The sequence below is a fragment of the Saccopteryx bilineata genome, chromosome X, assembly GCF_036850765.1.
Source record: "Saccopteryx bilineata isolate mSacBil1 chromosome X, mSacBil1_pri_phased_curated, whole genome shotgun sequence".
Taxonomy (NCBI): domain Eukaryota; kingdom Metazoa; phylum Chordata; class Mammalia; order Chiroptera; family Emballonuridae; genus Saccopteryx; species Saccopteryx bilineata.
The window spans coordinates 38,487,126-38,512,645 of NC_089502.1; the positions used below are offsets into that span (position 1 = coordinate 38,487,126).

Here is a 25,520-nt window from a genome sequence, read left to right on the forward strand (position 1 = left end):
ATATTTGCAAGTGGTGAATTATTTATGAGGAACTCACCTTGGGAGTGAAGAGCTAACCTTCACAGAGACATTAAGAAAAGATGGTTATCAGAAATATAGGTAGTAGTGCTATAGCCCAATGGTTTACCTCTCGCGTGGTAGGAATTTCCGTTGTAGGTAACTTCCTCTTCCATTCCGGTAACTAAGAGATGTAGCCATGAAGCAGAAGGCTCCCCACTAATAATTTCTGCATTTTTTGTCATGTTTGATTTTCTAGTTTTTCTGTCACTTCTGAAATTCTTTCTCCCTTCTTTATGAAGGACCTCCCCACTCAGGAACACAGACAGACACACACACACACATACCACAAACACACACCCCTTCAGTGTTTAATAGCAGCAACACCTTCCTTCTCCCTCAACCTGGGAGATTAAAGCTATGGTTTCTGTGCTACAGGAGTTTAGAACTTAATCAAGAAAACCAACCAAGCACAACTGAGAACAAAGTACATGCGTAGTCAATTTTTCTATAGTTGCTACAGGAACTTGAAAATGGGGAGGTCAGCACATACTGGAATCCTTTAGAAAACTCCAGAATTTTCAAATAATGAAATTATAGTTCATTCAAGTGCACTGCAGGGAGAGGTATTTTGAAGATACAGAAAAAAATAATCCTCAAAGAATTGGGGGTGTCCGCTATTGCTCTCTCACTCACACATCTCATTTTGGTCTTATAATATGGTTCTGGCTTAAAGCATTAAGTAGCTTGTTCCAGAGTAAATTACTTGCTGTCAACCCCTTCCTCTGCAAGAACCACCATGTTCACTGCCCTGTCCTGAGAATCTCCCATGTCTACCTCCATCCCTGAATTTCAGTCTTTGCTTCAGGATTAGACGGCCCTGGAAAAGTTAGCAAAAATAAGAATAAGATAAATAGAAATAGTTGGTATTTAAGTGAACAAAGACAGAGCTACATTCTATGTGTTGTCATTAACATTCCAAATAATTTAACTACCTTTTTTTTTTTATTTTTCTGAAGCTGGAAACGGGGAGAGACAGTCAGACAGACTCCCGCATGCGCCCGACCAGGATCCACCTGGCATGCCCACCAGGGGCGATGCTCTTGCCCACCAGGGGGCGATGCTCTGCCCCTCCGGGGCTTCGCTCTGCTGCGACCAGAGCCACTCTAGTGCCTGGGGCAGAGGCCAAGGAGCCATCCCCAGCGCCCAGGCCATCTTTGCTCCAATGGAGCCTTGCCTGCGGGAGGGGAAGAGAGAGACAGGGAGGAAGGAGGGGGGGTGGAGAAGCAAATGGGTGCTTCTCCTATGTGCCCTGGCTGGGAATCAAACCTGGTTCCCCCACATGCCAGGCCGACGTTCTACCGCTGAGCCAACTGGCCAGGGCCTTAACTACCATTTTAAAGAAAGAGTTTACTATGTGCCAGGCAGCCCACCACTGTGCTAAGAATTTTTCACACATAGTATCACTTAATCCTCACAACAAGGCTAAATGACAATATTATTATTCCCATTCTATAGATGGGGAAATTGAAGCACAAAGGAAGTAAAAGACTTGACAAAGGCAACTTTTAATAAATAGGAAAGCCACATGGAGCAAGTTTATTGCTTTGAGCTAAAACCATATTCATGGAATCTTCCATCTTGGCTTTTAGGAACTCCCTGAGATACCTCTCCTTGTTTTCCAGCCTTGGAAAAGCTATCCTTCCTACAATCCTGACTTGCCAATCTTTTCCAATTTTTCTCTTCTTTATCTACCAAGTTGCTCCCTTCCTCTAAAATGTCTTGCATAATAATCCACTTTTTTATTCTGGCATTTGTTCGACTTATTTATAGGATCTTACTGTACAATCAGGACTGTACTCATTCCAATTGGATGTACTGCTTCAATGCACTATTCTTCTCTACCTCACCCTCCCGAACCCTAATACTACCAACATCAAGTCTCCTTTCCAGAACTCTAAGCCAACAATTTGCGTGACAAAATACACCCTCAGAACTTTCAGAGGAATGGAAGCAGTGCTGATGTGTGTGAATTTTCTAGGTGAGGTTTATGTCAAGTCACATAAAATCATTTCAAGACTCTCTATCCAAGAAGCAATGATTTTCCATCTAATAATAATAACAGCCATAATGATGAAAATAGCTAATATTTATTGGTTGCTTCTTCATCTAATCTTTACAATAATCTAAGATGAAAAGATGATGACACTTTTCTTGTTGACAGGGGCTTAACTATAATAAATCTCTTAATCTCCATAACAACCCCTTAGTCTTCATAACGACCCCATAGCATAGGTTACTAGTACCATCCTAATTTTTCAGATGAGGAAACTGAGACCCAGGGAGATTAAGCAACTTGTCAAGGTCACCCAACCAGGAATTGGTGGACCTGAAATTTGAACCCCTGGTCTTTCTGACTAAAAATAACATGCTAATACTTTACTTATTAGAAACACCTTTATACTGGCAGCCTACATTGTACTGTTAGGCTTACAAGATGTATGAGGAATGCCATCTTCCATTTTGAGAATGTTTCAAAGCACTTTGCCACCCATGATCCATTTGATCCTCATGGCATCCTTATGAGCAAGGCATAGTGGGTGGCAAGATCACCATTGCACTAATAAAGACCCAAACACAAACACTTACTCCAACTCTCACCACAAATTAGAGGCCAAACCAGAGTCAGAATTCAAAATATATTGTTTCAAAATGAGTTATTTATTATAGAGAAGGGTTAAGTTTCCTCATCCTTTTATCTGATTTCATGCTGAAGATTTTAAAGGAAGTGGGCAGATCACAAAAGGTCATGAAAACTCCAGCCAAGTCTTCTTAGAAATGTGGAAACTACTTAGGTATACCTAACTTAATCTCCCCGATCCTTCAGGATCTGTAGTACCTGAATACATCCTATAATCTAAAATAGGTGGAAAGAGAATGTGGTTCTTAAGAACTAGATACACTGAAGGTGTATACACATCTCATCATAGAGTTCCTCATTGTTTTCTCTTATTTATTGAACAATTACAGAACTACAATTCTAAAATCTATCAAGTTCTAAAAACCAAAAGAAAAATAATTCAACAAATTTAATTTTCTATCAAAACTCATATGGTAGCAAAGCCTGAGATAAATTGATGTGAGGAAATATATGGTCTTTTTTTTGTCTAAGAATTCATAGGTTTCACTGATGAAATATTAATATATTTAATCACAATAGGTTTACAAGATAAATTATAGGACATACAATTAAATTTAAATTTCAGATAAAGAGTGAATAATGTTTTAGTATAAGTATGTCCCAAATATTTTAAGGGACATACTTATACTAAAACATCATTCACTGTTTAGCTTAATTCAAATGTAACTGGATGTCTTGCATTTTTATTTGCTAAATTTGGCAACCCTAATTATGAGTGCTGCCTCAAACTTCACTTGGGGTGTTACCTAATATGTGGCACAGACAGTATATTACTATTCTAAAATCTGACAAATTTAGAATTGCAAAACACATCTTGCCCCAAGAGTTTTTGAATAGGGAATGTGTATATGAATGAGTACCTGTATCATCCTCCCAGCACTGGGCTTAGTATTGCCAAGGCACCCAGTTCCATCTGAATCGGTTCCTTCTTTGGCTTTCCTTATATTTGCCTCCTACTCTGTTCCCATAATGTGTCATTAGTTTGATCAATGGTTTATCGCTTTCTACTTCTCTCTGGTGAGAAGTTTTCTAATACAGTCTCCCAGTTTTCTTTCTAGAATGCCTCTTTGTAGTAGCAAGTGAGCTCACATTACCATCTGCTATCTCATGGCTAGAAGAAGCCATCACATTGGACGTAATTCAGCCACACTAGATGCTCTCAGAGCTCATCACTTCCAACACAAAATTATAACATCTGCCAGCAAACCTCATTTAGCTAATTCCTACTGCTGTGTATACTTGCAAATGAAAATTTATATTTTTAAATGTGTTCTCAAACAGTGTTCAGCATCTAGCTTCACCTTCCTCCATTTAGTTCAAAATAGTGCGGATTAGCTCCAGTTTGAAATTAGAGGTATGATTACTACTTGACTTATACTGTGACTTTGCACCTGGGTTGCCATTGATATAGATATCCTATCCTGGAACCAAGTCTGCTAGCTAATTGCAACAGCAACCAGCTCAATACAAGATGTCTCAGTAATTTCTGGGTAAGCACAGTATCTGCTTTTTAAAGAATCCCTATAGATTAGTGATCTAAGTGGAAAAGTATCAAATTGTGTATTAGACAGAGACTACATATAAAATTTAGGGGCTACTTCCATCATAATCTGGACCTAAACTACTTGCCAAAACCTATTCTTCATCTCAAATTTCTGCTGCAGTGGTGGAAAGCTGAATCACTTTGTGAAAGTATGGTTCATCAAGATCACTACACTGGTGAGAGAAAGAAAGGTACTTTGAACATTCCTGGCCCTTTTGGGACATTTTGCATCGCAACCAATTTTTTTTTGAGCATTTTTTCTCTTCATCAGAGCCCAGCTTGGTGGGCCACTGCAAAACAAAGCATCAAAATTAATTCTATTTCGGCTCATTTCTGCTATCCGGCTTTTTAAATACACCCTTATATACTACCCAGGTATCTTTTAAAGAGCTGCCATGTAACACAAAGAAAGTTGGGCCTATTCCGATGTGCAGCCATTTGCTAAGAACGCAGAAGAATGTTCTGGAAAGATCAGTAGACCTTTTCAAAGTACTGAGCCCTTATCTCAGACCCTGCGGTAGCCTGGAACTCAGCTTTTCTTCAAAACCCTCATTTTCTCCCCTGGAGTGGGTGGGAGGAGCGGCCCATTCTCACCTTTCAGATGTTCTGTTCCTTGAAATTGACTAAAGGGAGATGGGTTCCTCAGATTAAAGTCAGCTGATCTCTTTTAGGAAAAACACCAAGATAACACCTTGCCAATTACTTCCTCAAACAAGCCTTGTATGGCTTTACAAACCTCTGAATATTAAACATGTCAAGGTGACCTTATTTCCAGTCTCACCTATTGCACTTTTGTACCTACTCAACAATTTTAAATCATCTGAAAATAAGTTAGGTGATTAAATGTAGAACTTGGCTTGTTTTATCCTAATCTATTATTTTTCTTGCTGACAGCTTCCATGGCAGAAAATAGGGTGGATTGTGGAACTTAAAGATTCTTCTCCTTTGACCATTTCCTGTTCCTAAAGGAAACATTAAAAGCTCACTGCTACTATTTTTACCTCTGCCTCACAGCCTGTCTTACTTCTCAAGAACCTATCTTCCGCCTCCAGATCCTTTGTTCCTACCAGACGACATTCCTGCATTTTCCATTGCTTCCTCAGAGAGTGGGGATGCAAACAATAACCAGGAAAGTCTATTCCTAGCTCACTACTCTGAAATAAGCACTTACTACAGTGCTTGGCACACACTAGGCACTTAAATAATTACTGTTCTTATTATTATAATTTAACCTCTCTGAGCCTCAATTTTCTCATAAAATGAGTTTCCATAAAATGGGTGTAAATATAGTACTAACCTTCTGGATTTGTTAATGAATATAAAATGCTTTTCTTTTTTTTTTTTTTTTTTTTTTTTTGCATTTTTTTCTGAAGCTGGAAACAGGGAGAGACAGTCAGACAGACTCCCGCATGCGCCCGACCGGGATCCACCCGGCACGCCCACCATGGGGTGACGCTCTGCCCACCAGGGGGCGATGCTCTGCCCATCCTGGGCGTCGCCATGTTGCGACCAGAGCCACTCTAGCGCCTGAGGCAGAGGCCACAGAGCCATCCCCAGCGCCCAGGCCATCTTTGCTCCAGTGGAGCCTTGGCTGAGGGAGGGGAAGAGAGAGACAGAGAGGAAGGCATGGTGGAGGGGTGGAGAAGCAAATGGGCGCTTCTCCTATGTGCCCTGGCCAGGAATCGAGCCCGGGTTCTCTGCACGCTAGGCCGATGCTCTACCACTGAGCCAACCGGCCAGGGCCTAAAATGCTTTTAAAAGCACTTAAAACAATAAAAAAAGATGAAGGGATTAGCCAAATTATATATACATAACAAACAGATACAGAAAACAGGGTAACAATTTCCAGAGGGAAAGGGGGGATGAAGGGAAGGGAAGGGGAGCAAGAGAACGAAACAGGGGTGGAAAGACTTTGCATGGGGCATGGGGAAGACACAATAAAGTAGGTAGAGCATGTTATACTGAGTGGCACACTTGAAACCATGTCAACACAATAAATTAAAAAATGAAAAATTTTTAAAAAGCACCCAAAACGTAAGAAGTTCTGTGTACGATTAATCTGTGACTATTATGACTACTACTAGAGACATGCTTTAAAGAAAGCACACAAAATGCAAGGTAAAACAGAATCTTGTGTGTGTGTGTGTTGTTGTTGTTGTTGTTGTTGTTGGGAGGGGCAGTTTGAAGGAAAACAGTTCTGTTTGAGTTATTGTTGGGCAGATAAAATGTATTATGCTCACTTTGTTAAAGAGGCCGTTGCCCAGGTGATATTAATGTGTGTCTCTGTGGATCGTTGCAGCCTGGGGCTTGGTTTTGGGATTAAGCCTTTCCCACCCTTTTTGATGTGGGGTGGTGCAATCCAATCATGCCTCAGAGAAGTGACTCTACTAGAGACTTCCCTATTTTGTATATTGGATTAGAGGTTGTGAAGCTACAATATAAAATGGGGGCGGAACGAGAGTTTGGGCTCTTGGTTCCTGAGATTATCATTAGAAGAGAGAGCAGAGGAGAGCAGAGAAAGGCCACATGCAGGAGGCCAGGAGAAGCAGCCAAGATGGTGGAATGCTGAATGAGATGCCAGTTTGTGTAGAGTTTGTATTTGGGATAAGGAAGGAGATGGGGAACAGAGGTGAATAAGTCTGGTGAGCTAGAAACCTTTGATTCTAGGAAACTCGGATAAGTCAGTAGCTTTGTGAGCACTGAATGTGAGTGGGTTTTGGAGCCCAGTGTGTATTTTTACTTGCCCGCCGGGTGCAAACTAGAATTAAAGACTATGGCCCACCAGTTTGTGGCTCCGTTGTTTCTTTACTGACTGTCCGAATCCAATGCGAACCTGCATGGGCCAGAAGGCTGCTGTGATAGTGGCCCTGGCCGTGCCTCCTGGCTTTACAGTTATGTGTTTGAAATGTCCCCAGTTGAACATTCAGGTTTGAACTTTTTCAGGGATGCAGAGAGGAGAAATTTCTCACTTTAACAAATACATTTAATGTCTGCAAAGCCCTTTGAGGTATGAAATGTCATGCAACATACAAAATTGTCCCTCCCCTTCAGAAGCTTGCATTGTAAGAAGGCCAAGTCATGGGTTCTACATATAAATAAGTGTAACACAAGACAGGCTCTAATAGATGCCACAAGAAACAAAGTAGTTTGGGTTTAAGGAGGAGGGATCTCTGGCTGGGGCAATCAGGCAAATCCTCCAGAGGAAGTGAGGTTCTTTGATTTAATGATTCTCTGCAGTTTTTCCTTCTGGCTCTAGAACCTGCTAATGTGTCCTGTCTCTGAACGCTCTGAATTCCTAAGTTAGTGTACCTCATAACAAAACATTGAGCTTTTCCTAATGCTAAGTGGATCCAGTTTGCAAAACGATTTTATTCTGAACATTCTTTTTATAAAATGATGGTAACAGGAGACTGAAGGGGCATGTTTTCTTTCTTTCTTTTTTTTTAATGTCCTTACTGACAAAATCTCTTGATTTGGAGGGGAGTGGCCTTCACCACTCTGTGAGAGTCACATCTGTACTGCTTGTGCAGGTGTCTGAACACAAACATTGTCCTGTTGCTTGTTTTATGTGCATTTGACTAGTCTCTTAATGAGATCGTGCAGGCTAGAATTACTGTCAGTGTCTCTTGTTGTGACCCTCTCCCCACATGCCACACAGAACTGGGCACAGAGCAGCTGTACAGAAATACTTGTTGAAATACTTAAATTGAATCACATTGATCTTGCACTCCCTCGGCAACGAGCAAGTCAAATTCTGTTCTGCCTAGGTTCAGCATGTGAATGAGGCATAAGCCACGTGATTATTTGAACAGCTGTGGGAACAAAAGTCACATACAATAATAGACTGGTGAGGAGCTAGGAAGATAATTCTCTTCACTGAATGAATGAAGTCAGAGCTCTGCTGAGATGAAATCAAAGTAGTTTTGCTAGTTGTCTGGGGAACAGGTGGGGTTTTTTTCCAATAGAACCTGACATTATTCCTATCAAGAATTATCCTTTGAAGGGGCAAAGAGCCACTCCATTTAAAACATAGCTTTATGACAAAGGGGGAAAAGCCATAGTTTTTCCAAAAATCCTATGCAGCAGTAAAAACATAATAATTTTCAGCCCTTGCCTGGGAGCATTGGAGAAATGAAGCATTACAGAGGAAAAAACCTGCAGCAAGGGCCCTAACAAGTTTACAAAGAAAAGACTTAGGTTGAAAAGGTGGGTCCCATAAGGATCTGGCCTGGGGCTAAAACAGGTAGCTTAGATTTTCAGGGTTTCCCCCATGTTCTTAGCTATGCATCTCTCCTCTTGCCTTTCATAACTGCTACATACGAGCTCAGATATAGGAGATCCCCAGAGCTTCTGGGCTTTGATGGCAGACAGGTTCCTTATAGCTAGATTACTGCCTAATATGATATATTCACTTTAAATACTTGTGTGTGTGTGTGTGTGTGTGTGTGTGTGTGTGTGACAGAGACAGAGAGAGGGACAGATAGGGACAGACAGGAAGGGAGAGAGATGAGAAGCATCAATTCTTTGTTGCAGCACCTTAGTTGTTTATTGATTGCTTTCTCATATGTGCCTTGATGGGGGGGGGCTAAAGCAGAGCTCAAGCCATCGACCTTTGGGCTCAAGCCAGGGACCATGGGGTCATGTCTATGATCCCATGCTCAAGCCAGTGACCCTTCACTCAAGCTAGTGAGCCTGTGGTCAAGTTGGATGAGCCCACGCTCAAGCCGGTGACCTCGTGGTTTCCAATCTGGGTCCTCTGGGTCCCATTCCAATGCTCTATCCACTGCACCACTGCCTGATCAGGTTCACTTTAAATTCTTAAGGATAGTTAGTGGTTTCATTTATTATGACTTCCTAAAAACATAAACTTAACTCCAATGCCTTAACCCAAAATAATAAGTGATATGGGCATTTCAATTACTTTGGTAAAGCCAATGGTAAAGATACTGGGAATATTCATTTTCTGCAGGCTTGGGATCATACCATCCATGGATTGCTAACATACAGTGTTTAAAAGCTTGGTCTATGGTCAGCCAAACTAATGCTCCAGTCCTGGCTCCACCATTTACCAAAAATGTAAGCTTGGGCTCAGTCCCATCATCTATAAAATGGGTATAATATTAATATATGCATTTAGAGTTGCTGTGAGATGATACATGTGAAAATCTGGTACAGTGCCTGGCATACGGTAAAAGCTCAATAGATGGTAGTTAATCTGACTATGTTAAGAACAGTTCCTAATTGCAACTCCTAAAACTTGACATAGCTACTAGACTTTACACCCAAACACACTAAAGAACGAAGGCTTTGGAAAGAGAGGGTTCTGCCAAAATTCGTCCAGCACAGATTTATTTACTCAATCACTCATTCAACAAATATTTATTCAGTGTTTACCTTGTGCTAGGTACTTAGAAAAATATTGGGAATATAGTAAAGACTAGTATATGCTTCCAGTGCTTGAGCAACATTTCAATTTCCTGGCTTTTAAGAAGCTCCTATAACTGCTCATACTTTGTTGTTTTTTAAACCCCCTAAGAAATTCATAAAGGACTCTATTTGCACTAACTCACACACAAATAAATTACCTTGAGGAATCAGGAAGCATGAGTCCTCTAAATTTTTCTTCTTTCTCAGAATTGACTTGGCTATTCTGCCTCCATTATAATCCCATGTGAATTTTCTGATCATCTTGTCAATATATGCAATAAAATAACTGCGTTTCGATAGAGATTACTTTAAACCTGTAGAACAGTTTGGGAAGTATTGCTGTCTTAACCAAATTAAATCTTCCAAGAGTTAATGAACCTTTACTATGTGCTAAGCATAGGTCTAAGTGCTTCACATGTAGTAACTGACCTTAATCCTCAAGCAACCATATATGGTAGATGCTATTATCTCCATCTTTCAGAAGAAGGCACTGAAGAATAGAAAACAAAAACACTGTAATCTACTTCCAGAGTTTATAGTCTTAACTACTCCATTATATTGCTTTACACACACACACACACATACCCCACTTGTGGCTTCCCATTGCTCTTAAAATGAGTCATACTATTTATAATGGCTTAAGACTATCATTTTGATCTTCTGTAACCCCACATACCTCTCCAGCCTCTTTTGCCATCTCCGGTGCATCCACCCCAGATTGCTTTAGTTCCCTGTACAATTCAAGCTCTCTTTTGACTCAGATAGCTAGATAAAACTTTAGTCATATTATCTCCTTTTTCTTTTTTTTGAATGTTTACTCCTTTTCTTTCTCTTCCCTTACACCTAGCCAACTTCTATACATCCTTTAATGCTCCACTCAGGTAATTCTTCCTTCAAGAAATTTTTGCTGAACAGCCCAGATTTTCCCCTCCTTTGTGCTTCTGGTTTGCTTTGTTCATGTCCATTTTACTGCCCTTACCACACTGTTTTAGAACTGTCTTTTTATACATCTGTTTCCCTCACTAGACTGTGGTCCCAATGCTTTTCCCTACTATATTCAAATATATACTTTGCTTTGCCCTTCTATATTTCTGTGCTTTTATCTAAGACTTTTTTATCCCAGCCTCTGGCATAGGCTATATGCCAGGAAAAGTAAAAAGAAATTATAGGGCCCTGGTCGGTTGGCTCAGTGGTGGAGTGTCGGCCTGGCGTGTAGAAGTCCTGGGTTTGATTCCCGGCCAGGGCACACAGGAGAAGTGCCCATTTGCTTCTCCACCCCTCCCCCTCTCCTTCCTCTCTGTCTCTCTCTTCCCCTCCTGCAGCCGAGGCTCCATTGGAGCAAAGATGGCCCGGGCACTGGGGATGGCTCCTTGGCCTCTGCCCCAGGCGCTAGAGTGCCTCTGGTCGCGGCCGAGCGACGCCCTGGAGGGGCAGAGCATCGCCCCCTGGTGGGCGTGCCGGTGGATCCCGGTCGGGCGCATGCAGGAGTCTGACTGTCTCTCCCAGTTTCTAGCTTCAGAAAAATACAAAAAAAGAAATTATAGTATTTTGCCTTTTTGTGTGTGAATGTATGAAAAGGTGATATGAGGAAATAATGTTGATCATGAGCACCTTTAGAGAAATTGAGATGACATGATAAAAATATTTTAGAGCTTACTTTTGATAGTTTTGTAATAGTAAACTGCTTTAGGGTAAGATAGACCTCCAAATATTTAAAGGATCAAACGTAGTTATGTAACATTCCAAGACAGGTATTCTTCGTGAGCAGGATAATTCTCTTCCACATGGTCATTGGGGGACAGAGGCTGACAGAAGACCCTAAATCATGCTGAGTTACCACAATCCTTTCAGCCAGAAGAAAGAAAGAACATGGATAAGCACCCATGGGAGACCTCTGTAGGCCAGGCCTGGAAGTGCCACTCATCATTTCTCTGAACATTCCATTGTCATGAATTTAGTCATGTGGCCACACCTCACTGCAAGGGAGACTGGGAGATGTAGTCCAGCTGTGTGCTCAGGAAGAGAAGAATAGTTTTTTAGGGAAGCTAATGACCTTCATAAATATATTAACAGTAAAGTTGGGCAAATGATAAATATGGTGCTTAACCTTTCCCATGACTAACTGGAGTAGTTAGAGTCAGTATTTAAAATCATGACTGACAGTTGAGTTTCTTGTTGAGTTGCTTATCAGGGAAAGAGCAGCTAGAGGGTGACTTGCAATGTTGATGACTCCTTAATTAATAATCACTGATATGTTGTAGATTTATTTAAAATAAAGTCCCAGCTGAGTTGTATACATGTGGTAATACTGGCCCCAAAATATGTTTTCCTCCTTTGCCTATCTAGACTAAAGAGAATGTTAAGTAAATGGCAAAGTAGCAACCTGATTCATTGCTAGCCAATGAAGAGATACAAAGAACCAAAGAGATAAAAATACAAAATCAAAAAGGGAATTAATTTCCATTCCAAGCTTTATACTCACAGATGTGAGTATATTCCATGCCTGTTTGTGTTTGCCCAAAGTGCACATTTCTTGATGACCTCACATCGGCTAGGAAAATGAGTAAATGTGAAGCAATTTGAAATGAAATATTCCCATGATTCTCTGCTAAGAGGCATGTAAATTCTCGGGAGAACTTTGTAAAACAGCTCCTGAGGCCCTACCTCTAGAGAGGTTCATTTAGTCAGCCTGTGGTGCCACCTAAGGGTATGGACGTTTTTCTGTTCCCTGGGTGGTTGTGATGCAGAACCAGGTTTTAGAAACCATTTCTCTAATATGATGGGAGAGGAAATAGAAAGGTATGTCAAAGCAAAAACCAAAGAAAGTGATTTTGTTTAACATATGAAACAATCCCAAGGAAGATCTAGTCTTACAGCTTGACATGTAGAGCTGTCTTTCATACCATTCATACCAACCTGAAAATCAGGCTTCTTTGGAGGTTGACCACACAGCTGGCTGTAAACTAAGAAAGATATTATGAATATAGACTTCCTCCTGGTCATCTCAGATACCTAAATTGTTCTCTTCTTTTCCCAGTTTGTCGCTCAGCCCAATTGCCAACAGTTGCTTGCCACTCTGTGGTATGATGGCTTCCCTGGATGGCGGCGGAAACACTGGGTAATCAAGCTTCTGACCTGCATGACCATTGGGTTCCTGTTTCCCATGCTGTCAATAGCTTATCTGATCTCACCCAGGAGCAACCTTGGTCTCTTCATCAAGAAACCCTTTATCAAGTTTATCTGCCATACAGCATCATATCTGACCTTCCTCTTCATGCTTCTCCTGGCTTCTCAACACATCGTCAGAACAGACCTGCATCTACAAGGACCTCCCCCAACTATCGTGGAATGGATGATACTGCCTTGGGTTCTTGGTGAGTCAAAGGGACCAGGAGATATGGCCAGAAAAACTTCTGGTCATATCTAAAGAAACTACTGGAAATAGACATTTGAACTCATAGGCAGATTAAGGTCAGCTGAGGCCCTGAGTACAGAAGAAAATATTGGGCCCTTTAAAAAAAGAAAGAGAGAGACAGGGAAAATAAAAATACATGTTAACCATATTTTTTGTCTTTTTTTTTACAGAGACAGAGAGAGAGTCAGAGAGAAGTATAGATAGGGACAGAGAGACAGGAACAGAGAGAGATAACAAGCATCAATTCTTTGTTGTGGCGCTTTAGTTGTTCATTGATTGCTTTCTCATATGTGCCTTGACCAGGGGGCTACAGCAGACTGAGTAACCCCTTGCTCAAGCCAGAAACCTTGGGTCTAAGCTGGTGAGCTTTGTTCAAACCAGATGAGCCCGCGTTCAAGCTGGTGACCTCGGGGTCTCGAACCTGGGTCCTCTGCATCCCAGTCCAGCGCTCTATCCACTGCACCACCGCCTGGTCAGGCCATGTTAACCATATTTTTAAAGAAATAAATAATATTATGTACTATTAATGTTAAAGTTGCACATATGAAACCAAACTTGGTGTCATTAGAAAAAAATGTAAAGTTGGGGTTTTACAAGGCTTTTCAGAAGTTGGGACCCAGGGCGTGCATCAGGTACACCTGCTCTTAAATCCACCTCTGCTTGGACTGGCCTTGAACTAGAGCAGCTTCTCTCTGTGCAGTGAAGTAGTCTTTTTGGGGGAGTCTTGGAAATGTAGTTCGTTCTTCCCCAGGCCCCAGTCACTCGGCATTGCATTTTACAGTGAGATTGGCAGTGTACCCAAGGCTTATTTCTGCTAGCTTAACAATATCAAGGACAAGGGAGTTATCTTTCAGTTAGTTTCGAGGGAAATCCAGGTGTGAGTCAGTATAGCCCTCAGGTAAGTTAGGGAAGCAACATGCTGATCAATCTATTTAATGCTCTCTTTCCCATAACTAGGGGAGGGAGCACTTGGATCTATTGCTTTCTCATGGCTATTCCACACAAAACCAATACTTATTCAGAGAAGACATCCAATTTGTATACTGATTTTACAATCAGGAAAGTTTACACAATTCATGGTAAAACCAGCTTTAGCTAGTCTCTACATATAATTAGATTGCAATGAACCCTCTAACACCTTGTCATCCTCCAAGTTCTTGCTAGTCAAACTGTGGTCCCCAATCCAGCAATGTCAACATCACCTGGGAACTTGTTAGAAATACAGAATATCAAGTCCCACCCTGGATCTATAGAATCAGAATCTGCACTTTGACATCATTCCCCAGTGATTCACATGCACTTCAAAGTCTGAAAAGCAGTGACTTAGACTACAGCCATACCCTTTACTGCTTTCCACATTCCAAAGCACCTATATTATCAGATAGAATTCCATGAAACTGCCACACAATGAAAAGAGAAAGCACAAAAGAGAATTCTAAATTATTTCGGGCACTGCCTGGCTTTAGCCCCAACATCAAGTATTTTGGTCCATGGTCGGCTTGCTCACCTCAAAACTCATTGAGAAGTTTTCTCACTAGCATATATTGGAAACTAAGAACTATGGCATACTATTGACCTAATTTATTATGAAATTACTTTCACTCTAAAATGGAATGAGAGCAGAATCTGGCACCCAAAATTATAACAGCATTCCAGTAACTATAGTAACAATGCTAAAAGTGATTAGTAGCCAGCAAAGCCTATCAGGTTTGGTAAATTCAAGACTGGGAGGTGAGATAAAAAAGAAAAAAAGAGACAAGTGATTACTGTCTCTAGGGGCTCACCCCACAGTCCCCAATCGATTTACTTCTTTCATCTTTTCGTTATTTGGGGGAATCCTACTATGATAACTATGATGACTATCCTGTGCATGTAAAGAAATAAACCTTTTGTTTCTATTCTTTAGGTTTCATTTGGGGGGAGATTAAGGAAATGTGGGATGGTGGATTTAATGAATACATCCACGACTGGTGGAACCTGATGGATTTTGCAATGAACTCACTCTACCTGGCAACTATTTCCTTAAAGATTGTGGCCTATGTCAAGGTAACTTGGAATGTCAGTCATTTTTATTAAGAAATGATTTTGGTTACATTAAGGTTTAGTGCTGGGGACACAAAGAGTTTAAGGGAAAAGTGCTGATGAAAGTCCCATCTATATGAGAAGGTATTGTATAAACATTCTTTTAATAGTTTGTAAACAGTGTCCCCCTAAGAAAAGAAAGTGGAGAAAGGAACAAGTTTCAAATCAATCCTTAGATTTTTAAGCTCTGAAAGTAAAAACGGTTTTCAGTCACTCATCCACCTAGTAAGTGTTTAAATCCTATCCACAATACCTTTTCCAAGAAGATGGCCCACCAATACTTGCATAGAATGCCACACACACACACACACACACACACACACACACACACACAATAAATAATAGAATTCACTATCTCCAAAAGCTTTTTTCAATCCTTGTCACTTTGTTACAAAATTATAACTTTATATTTTTCTAATATTGTCTTCCTGTGACACATTCATTAATAATCCTTTTTCCTGTGGAGTCAAGCAGAACAAGTCTATTTCTTCTCCACATTGTGGTTTCCAATATAAAGTCATCTCTCCTTAATCCACTGGAGTTGTCTCTTCTCAAAGCTAAATATTCACACTTCCTCAAGTGCTTTTCATGTGACAGAGAGCAGAATGCTAGAAACCTCACTTCACGAGACATAAACCTCCGCCTCCCTCATCACTTCCACCATCAGGAAGCTGTTATAAATCCAGCTTTTTGAATACCACACAACCTATATCTCTCTACCAATTCAGATAATGTACACACACCACCACCACCACCACCACCACCACCACCACCATCTTGATGTTTTTCTTGAACATTTTACAGCCTGAATTATCCTGAAAAAAAAATAGTTTCATATCCAGCCCTTCACATTGGGTAGTCACTGGCTTAGAGTCCAGGTTTGGTGCTCATTAGATAATGGAATGGCCATCCTTCCCTTACCCTGACTTGAACTTCTCCAGTATGAGGAAAGGCTGATGATTCCATTGCCAAGATTATCTAGTCAATCATGAATTTTGGCACTAAATTCCACATTAAGTTTCAGATTGGGAATATGGCTGTCCCCCAAATCTCCAACAACTTCCTTTATTTTTATATCCATAATATGCATATTGCATAAATTTTAAGATCTTGGGAGTTAGTTATATGGAGCATGAATATTGAATGCAGTCATAAAATATATTTTTTAGGAAGCCTACGAGTATGCCTTATACTTGTGGTGATCGTTTAACACATACTTACAACTTCCTTACAAGAAAAAGCTGGTGAGGAAATATTTGAATATCTGGTTAATGTGGCTGGATAAAATCCATGTCATTCTGGCACTCTGCTGACTAAGTGACACTGCTTGCCTGAAAAAAATACATTTTTTCCTTTGGAAGTGGTATTTATACACTGGAGGGACAATAAATTATCAATCTAGAAATTGGTGGCTTTTTTTAAATAAGAGAGTTTAAGATAAATGATCAAAATGAGTAACTCTTAGAGATGTGAAAATGTACTTATAGATGCCCAACATTAGCTAATCACATAACCTGTCCAACTTCACTGGACTTACAAGGAGTTAGATACTCCCCTCCCCCAGAATGTAAGGATAAATCAGCTCTCCTAAGCTGAGTGTATGCTCCTGAACTGAAAAAAACACTTAACTTAAAGGAGACATTTTCGAAGGAACTACAGTCCTTTTCTAAAAAAAGAAAATTTACAAAGAAAGACATGTTACATACAGGCTTTGGATTTGCAATGAGAAATTGTAAATGGGCAGTCTGGTTCATTCATCCACACAGCACACCAGCCTCAGATGAACTTCTCCAAGTGGGCTGAGCCAACCCTTATGAGGTAAAGTCACAAGAGCTGGTCTCAGACTCCTTGAAACATTTTAGATCATTGTCGTACTGAGGAAGCACAAAAAGCACCATGTGATAGGCTGGATCTACAGAAGATCTTCTATTAGAGTGAAAAATTTGTCAGCTACATATAAACTGCACCTCACGTGGTCTACAACAACAGGAACCAAAAGGCACACGCTAAAGTACTCAAAAGGAACAAATACACATAAGGTTGGCCCTCAGTACTCCCTTGATAACCTTACAAATATAGAATAATTGTCCTTTTGTCTTCTAGGATAACACCATTTAGATTTATTCCACCATCACCTTCTATTATGTACAAACTATTGAACTGTAGTTCTTTCTTTAGTGAGCACATGGTTGCAGACACACACACACACACACACACACACACACACACACACACCTGTCCTTGTTATGATCAAGTCTCCACATTAGGCTGTCCTTTTTCCTATTTTGCTTTTGAGTTTACAGAATGCAATCCACACCCCTTTGAAAAGCATGCAGGCCAATTTTTAGGTGTATTTTATCTTAAAAACTATAAGTAAAATCACTTGCCTGTTAATATCACTAATTCAAGAGTCAGGAAACCTGAATTTAAACCCTGACGCTCACAAACTGGATTACCATAGGTCATCCTTCTACCTCTCTGAGCCTTAGATTCTGCTTCTGAAAAATAAGATTAGATTAGAACAGTAGCTTTCAACTTTTTAATTTTTCCATGGGACCACATACTGAAATTAAAACTCATGCAAAACTTAAATATATTAAAGAGCTTAAAGTGTTGGCTCTAAATTGAGGAATGGGTCTTCCAGGCTTCCTCCTTGGCTTGCACAGTGGTCAACAGATGCTTCCATGAACCCTCAAGTTTCAAGGAACACAGTTAGAAAACCACTTAGATTGGAGGTCAGAAAACTATGGCCTGCAGGGAAAATTTGGCCATCTGCCACATCTCTTTGTTTACCTACTGTCTATTCTATAAGAAAATAATTAAGTAATGGCTACAGGGACTATACCATCCACAAAGCCAAAAATACAGGGTGGGAAAAAGTAGGTTTAAAGTTGTTTATGTGGAAAATAATACAATAATTAATAAATAATAATACAAAAATAAACTCTGTGTTTCATGTACTTACAACTGCAAACATACTTTTGCCTCAATGGTATGTACTGTCTGGCCCTTAATAGAATATTTTTGCTGACCTCAATACTAAATAAGCTCCAAATTTATTCCCTGCTCTCATATTTTATAATCTCTTTCTCCAAAAGTATATGCAAAGCATAGATTCACCACAAGAATAATCTTTTACAATGTTGAGTATTCTGAAAATTCAGACTCATCACCCCATTGGCAACAGATTTCCCTGTGGTTACAGTTATGGTTGCAGAGACAAAAACAAAACAAAACAAAAAACTCTAAATATGAGCTATACGTGATCCAGTTAGTAAGTTCTAGTTTTTTGTTTGTTTGTGTTTTTTTTGTTGTTGTTGTTGTTTTTTATTTTTCTGAAGCTGGAAACGGGGATAGACAGTCAGACAGACTCCCGCATGCGCCTGACCGGGATCCATCAGGCACGCCCACCAGGGGGCGATGCTCTGCCCCTCCGGGGCGTCGCTCTGTCGCGACCAGAGCCACTCCAGCGCCTGGGGCAGAGGCCAAGGAGCCATCCCCAGTGCCCGGGCCATCTTTGCTCCAATGGAGCCTTGGCTGCGGGAGGGGAAGAGAGAGACAGAGAGGAAGGAGAGGGGGAAGGGTGGAGAAGCAGGTGGGCGCCTCTCCTGTGTGCCCTGGCCGGGAATCGAACCCGGGACTTCTGCACGCCAGGCCGACGCTCTACCACTGAACCAACAGGCCAGGGAAGTTCTAGTTTTAAAACATAGGTCTGTTTTCTTATCAGCAAAGAGTCTCCATCTTTTTTATATACCTCAGAACTTTAAAGGCCTATTTACCAGATGTGCTGTGTTATCAACTATCATATAAGTAACATTTAATAGAAATAGTGCTACACTGAGTGTTTACAGAGACCTTAGTTTTAGTCCTGGATCTGCCATTATTAACTTGCTTTGTGAACTCTAGCAAGTCACTCTGCCTCTACTTGTGAAACAGACATAACAATTTCCACCTATCCACAGAGATGCAGCATTTGGAGGGTGAGGGTTGTAAAGACATTAAATTTAGTGAAGAGTGTACAAAAATGATTGGCCAACTGCAGTCTATCTGAAACAAGCAGATTGTGGCAAGGTTTCTCCAAACTCCTCTGACAGTAGAGAATATTGGATATACACAAATGATTTTAACACCAGTTTCCTTCCTCAGTTGTTGGAACTGAAACATATTTTAGAAATACGAACAATATAACTTGGCCCCCAATGCAACATTTTCTCAGGAAACTTGTTTACATTTAGTCCTGAGAAACTGTGATATTTAGATGAGAGCTCAAGTCAATATGCTTCAGATAAAATTCCAGGCCAAATCTACTTCTGACTTGAGAAAGTAATAAGCAATTTCTTGCATTTCCATAACATCTCTCCTTATGGAGTACGCAGACTTTCATATATGGATTCATGATCACCAACGTGCACAGTGGGTAGGAGTAGATATTATCTTCATTTTATGGTAAAGTTAAAGACAAAGGCAATTAGGTTTTTGTTGTTTGTTTTGTTTTTAGAAAGTAAACTTTCTTATTAATAGGAAAGTAGGAGGGAAGAAGTTCGAGTGGGGAATGGGATTTGGGTGTCAGAAGGACATCCACTTGCAGGCTAAGTCAGATCTGGCTTCCTGGATCTGGTTCTGCAGCTTGCAGGTGATGTCTTCAAGGGAGAGAAGGCAAGGAGAGAAAGAGCAATGGCAGAGTGGCCCTGAGGCAACCATGATGAAATTAGTGCATTGACTTTGGGCACTAGAACTCCTAGGCTCTGCCTGGGTGGCCCTGACCATTGGAGTTCTGGGCCTGGAGTTGCCTTTCTCATGCTGGGAGGTCCTGTGGCCACTGGCTGCATATTTGCTGGTGTCAGCCAGCTGCTATGCCCTGGGCATTGTGCACTACTGCATGGCCACTTTTCATGAGATATAAAGGCAGTTTTAAATGACAGTCCAGTTGGACCTTAGGTTTCACAGTGAAGCCATCTTTCTACAAGGCTGGACACCCAGTGTTCTAGGAACTGGAAGTCCAGAACAAGGCTGAAAATGGATAACCCCAGAAATACCAACTCTTCCCCTCCTTCAACCCTATGGTTCTCTATCTTTGCTAAAGGGACATTTGAAAATTGTAAGGCTGTCAAAGGAATGATAAAATACATTCATATACCACTGTGGGGGCAGTACTAAATTCACTGTATGGAAGACTGACATGCCATTTGTAAATAGCATGGAATACATTATAGACTGCAAAAAATATTAGCAGAAAACTAAGTAATGACCCTCTAAGGATGCTACATCAGTCCCAAACTGCAATCAGCAGGGAAGTTGGGATGAACATTGCACACTGCAGAGGCTGAACCTATCTCTTGTCCTTCAATAACAACTTGTCTGTTTTCTATAGAACAAAAAGGGGGGTGGTGGTAAGGAAATAAATCAAATTTGAAATCTCACTAGGAAGCAGAGCAGTTTGTCCCCACTACCTTGAGTATACCAGTGGCTGAGTTCCAGAGATACTCCCCAACAATCTGGCAAACTCAGTTAGAAAATGTCTCTTGATAAACCACAGGTGGTTGTTCCAGATGATTGCTCCAAAATTCGTTTTTTTATGTCTATGTGCTCGGTGTATATTTGGATAGGAGTGGGAGGAAGAGAGTTATTAGCATCGTGTATTGATTGGGTGGGGGAAAAAACAGTGTCATGCATGGGGCCTGTTGTATAAATGAATGCTTGATGCTTACTTTGGTGACTTTATTTGCATGCAGACTGCAGAAAAGAGGGGAAAGTTTTATAAATGCTCACTGTACCTTTCATCTTATGCATTTGTTTCTTTCAGTATAATGGTTCTCGTCCAAGGGAAGAATGGGAAACATGGCACCCGACTCTGATTGCAGAAGCACTCTTTGCGATATCCAACATTTTGAGTTCATTGCGTCTCATATCCCTGTTCACAGCCAACTCCCATTTAGGGCCTCTGCAGATCTCTCTGGGGCGAATGCTGCTGGATATTCTCAAATTCCTCTTTATCTACTGCCTAGTCCTTCTGGCTTTTGCCAACGGCCTGAACCAGCTTTACTTTTATTATGAGACCAATGCAATTGATGAGCCGAACAACTGCAAGGGGATCCGATGTGAGAAACAGAACAATGCTTTCTCCACGTAAGACTCCTCCTTTCCTCTACCTTTTCCTGCTTTCTTCTTATTTGCCCTATTTTTAGTCCACCACTTCATCACTGTCTCTTGACAGTGAACACACACAAAGCTCACTTACGGATCAATCTAAAGGGCCTAAAGTAGAGAGGAGGCAGACTTAGGTGTGTATGGGAGGAGGGGAGACAAACAGAGCTGGCCTCCCAGGAATGCATCTAGAGTTAAACTATTTTGGTAGCATCCCACATTTTTAAATTGAATTTATCAGGATGACACTAGTTAATTTAATTATACAGGATTCAGGTGCCCAATTCTACAACACATCTCTATACCGGAATAAGATATCACCCCACACTTGTCAGAATGGCTACCCTCATTAAGTCAACAAACAAGTGCTGGCCAGGGTGTAAAGAAAAGGGAATCCTCGTGTACTAATAGTGGGAATGCAGATTAGTACAGCCACTGTGGAAAGCAGTATGAAGTTTCAGAAAATTAAAAATGGAACTGCCTTTTGATCCAGCAATCCCACCTCTGGGAATATATCCTAAGAATCCCGAAACACTAGTTTAAAAGAATATATGCACCCTTATGTTCATTGTAGCATTGTTTACAATAGCATCCCGCATTTTGAAAAGAATTGATGGGATGGGGGTAAATAATTACTCAAAAAATCATCACTTACCAAGGAAATGAAACAGCAAGACTATTCCTCTGAACAAGTAACTACTAAAGCTAATTTAACTAACTATTCTGAACCAAGAACAAACAAAAAGGAAGTGTGCAAAGATATCTTTTTTTCTTCATTTTTAGAGAGAGAGATAGGGAAAACTGGGGATGGAGGGGGGTAACAAGAATTATCTACTCCCATATGTGCCTTGACCAGGCAAGCCCAGAGTTTTGAACCAGTGATCTCAGTGTTCTAGGTTGATGCTTTATCCACTGCACCACCACAGGTTAGGTTGGATGCAAAAATGTCTTAATGAACCCTATAATATTGTGATTTATAATAAAAAATACATACTTGGTCTTCACAGCCCTCCTTTCTGGCACAGAGCTCCTAAAAGACTCCTGGAATTTCCTAAGTGATGAGAGTAACAATGTGTCTTTGTTATATTAATGAGGTGATTTTGGAAAGCACTTAAGGATGGGGCTGGTAGCCAGTGGAGCCAACCATTTGATGAGAAGGTTTGAACTTTCAGTCCCACCCCATGACCTCCATGAAGGAGAGAGGGGCTGGAGATTGAGTTCAATCACCAATGGTGAATGAATTTACTCTAGTATGCCTATATGATAAAGCCTACATTAAAAACTAAAAGGATATTTCTAAGAGCTTTCAGGTTCGTGGAGATTCAGGGAGAGTGGCATGTGCTTGGAAAGGACATATAAGCCCCACACCATTTCCCCATATCTTCCCCTGTGCATATTTTTCCTCTGATTGTTCCTGATTTATGCCTTTTTATAACAAAATAGTAATTTAGTTAATAAAATGTTTCTCTGAGTTCTGTGAGACACTCTTGCAATTTGATTGAAACCATGGAGAGGGTCGTGAAAATCTCTAGTCCAGAGATTTTAAACCAGTATGCCACAAGAATTTTTGAAACATGGATACCTCACTGTTTAGTCAGCAGCACTGACCTCTTTTTCCTTAGATTGTCAAATTAAAAAACAACAACAGCCGGCACAACAGTAGCCATCTGGTGTGAATGAATCAAAATTATACCTATTTTCTTTTTGTCAGATCGGCAAAATAATTTTTTTTTTTTTTGGTGTGCTGCGGAATTTTAGTATGTGTACCATGACATGAAGAAGGTTGAAAATCACTGCTTTATTCTATAGCCAGTCAGTTATAAGCATACTTAGACTTTTGATTGGGATTTTTAGTAGGAGAGGGGCAGTCTCTTGGGACTGAGCACTTAACCCAGCAGTGTCAGAATTGAATTGAATTGTTGAACCACACTGATGGTGTTGGAGAACTGGTGGTGTGGTGGGGAAGGGGGAGAATGTACACACACCCACACATTGAAATTAAGTTCAGAACCCCTTAGTTGGTGTCAGAGAAATGGGATTTGCCAGAATAGTCCTGGCTCATAGAACCATGTAGTAGTCTCAGAAGAGAAAGGCAGATGATGAACATTTGATCCCTGGAAAGCTATATAGTCACTCATGGCATGAGACTGCAGTTGTGCTGTGATAGGTTACTGTTGGGCAAATAAGTTTGTAGAATTTGTGTTATTTGGTTTTGTTCACTTTTATTGTTAAAAAAGGCATTGCCTACGTGAATGATGCTGCCAGGTAATACTGCTAATTACCTTCCTGCTTGGGAAGGGGCTTTGTTATGCTAATGTGTGCTGAAGTAGGGTTTTTTTGTGCCAAGAAGTTTTAAAAAGAAGAAGGCCACGTTTTTGCAAAGAGGCAGCCAAGATGGCAGCGTACTGAAGGAGAAGCCAGTTTGTGCAGAAATGAGAGGGGAGAAGGTGTGCAGATGGGGAACATGAGGTGACTGGGGTTAGTGGGGCATTTGATTCTAGGAAAACCGGGAGAAAGTCAGTGGCTTTGAGAGCCCTGAATGGAAAGGGAAGCGTTTTCCTGCTGTGTGTATTTACTCGCCTGCCAGTGAGAGGCTAGAATAAAGGCATGGCCCGCCAGTTTTCGGCTCCGCTCTTTCTCTACTGTCTCTCTGAATCTAATGTGAACCTGCACCTGCCTGGTGTTTGAGATGGCTGTAACTAGTGGCGATACAAAAAGTGAAAGTTACCAGTGGAATTTACAAATGATAGTAAACTCAACTTGGAGTTGACTTATAGGATAAGGAGATGAAAATAATAAATATGAAAATAAAGCATGCTAAACATACAATCCCTTGGTTAATGTTATCTGTAACCACTTCAATAAAAGAAAATGCTGGGTTGGGCCTTAATGCTAAACCAAGCTGAGACTTGAATCATTCTGATCTTGAGCCACAAGCCTGGAATCTTCCCCTCCCCAAGGGAAAAATTATGCATGCACAATAGAAAATACCTCTAAGACTTCTAGTCAGCAAAAAGTTTGTCAGTATAGGGAAAGGGCGACACCAAGAAATTATAGAAAACAGGGAGTATAGAGTGAAGGAATTGTTTCATTTTGAGGAATATTTACTAAAAAGTATTGTGAGAGTAACTAAATTGGGGACTGTGTCTTTCGTTTTAAATGCTGCAGAATGAAAGAGTATGTTTAAGGTGATGCAGAACCCAAAGCTTACTATGGAACAATTAGAGATGGCTATATGTAATTCATACACACAGTAGTTATTTCCAAAGGAACAGCCAGCTTGGTGGACTGGATAGAAGCCACTAAGTTCTATTTACCCTTAAAAGGAGGACTTTCCATCTCTTCCTATGAAAGTGGAACCCCCAAATGAAGCAGCTGATATGCTTCATATCCAAGTCATATGGGACTGGCTTTATGATGACCAGGATATCACTACTGATTGTGCCCATTACCAGATCATGATAAATGATATGGTTAAGGGGGGCACTTTCACATGGGCACCACATGTAACCTTACTGTTGCAAAATCCAGAGACAGTTGAGGCAGCTTTATCAAAATTAATCTTTCAGATTTCTCCTTAGGTCTTACATTAGATAATAGAAAACATTAAGCTAATTAATAGGAGAACAGGAAGAGGCCAAAAAGGTGAATAAAGCAAATATTAATAGGAGCAGAAATGAAGTGGAAACAGAAAGGGGAGAGACACAGCATTCATCCCAGCAGGATGTAAATCTTAAGATGGTTATTAAAACATGAGGTAAGTCTGACCAAGTGGTGGTACAATAGATAGAGCATCAGCCTGGGATGCTGAGAATCCAGGTTCAAAACTCCAAGGTCACTGGCTTGAGTGTGGGCTCACTAGCTTGAGTGTAGTGTCGCTGGCTTGAGTGTGGTATCATAGACATGACCCCATGGTCCCTGGCTTGAGCTTAAAGGTCACTGGCTTGAAGGCCATGGTTGCTGGCTTGAGCCCAAGGTTGCTGGCTTGAGGAAGTGGTCACTCACTCTTCTGTAGCCCCCCAGTCAAGGCACATATGAGAAAGCAATCAATGAATAACTAAGGTGCCACAACAAAGAACTGATGCTTCTCATCTCTCTCCTTTCCTGTCTCTCTCTCTTTCTCAAAAACAAACAAACAAAAAACCTGAGGTGAATAAAATGAATATTGATGAGGTTAAAACAAAGGTTTTAGTAAATCACTATCAAAGGTT

The 25,520-nt window shown here is 40.7% G+C and overlaps 1 protein-coding gene across 1 annotated transcript in view; it reads left to right on the forward strand.

The window, feature by feature from the left end:
* The window catches only part of TRPC5 (transient receptor potential cation channel subfamily C member 5), a 356,447-nt gene that overhangs the window by 262,471 nt on the left and 68,456 nt on the right, over window positions 1-25,520 (forward strand). The window contains exons 4-6 of the mRNA XM_066249196.1: window positions 12,706-13,042; window positions 14,990-15,129; window positions 20,969-21,291. Of these exons, the coding sequence (XP_066105293.1) occupies window positions 12,706-13,042; window positions 14,990-15,129; window positions 20,969-21,291 (800 nt within the window). The remainder of the gene's footprint in view (window positions 1-12,705; window positions 13,043-14,989; window positions 15,130-20,968; window positions 21,292-25,520) is intronic.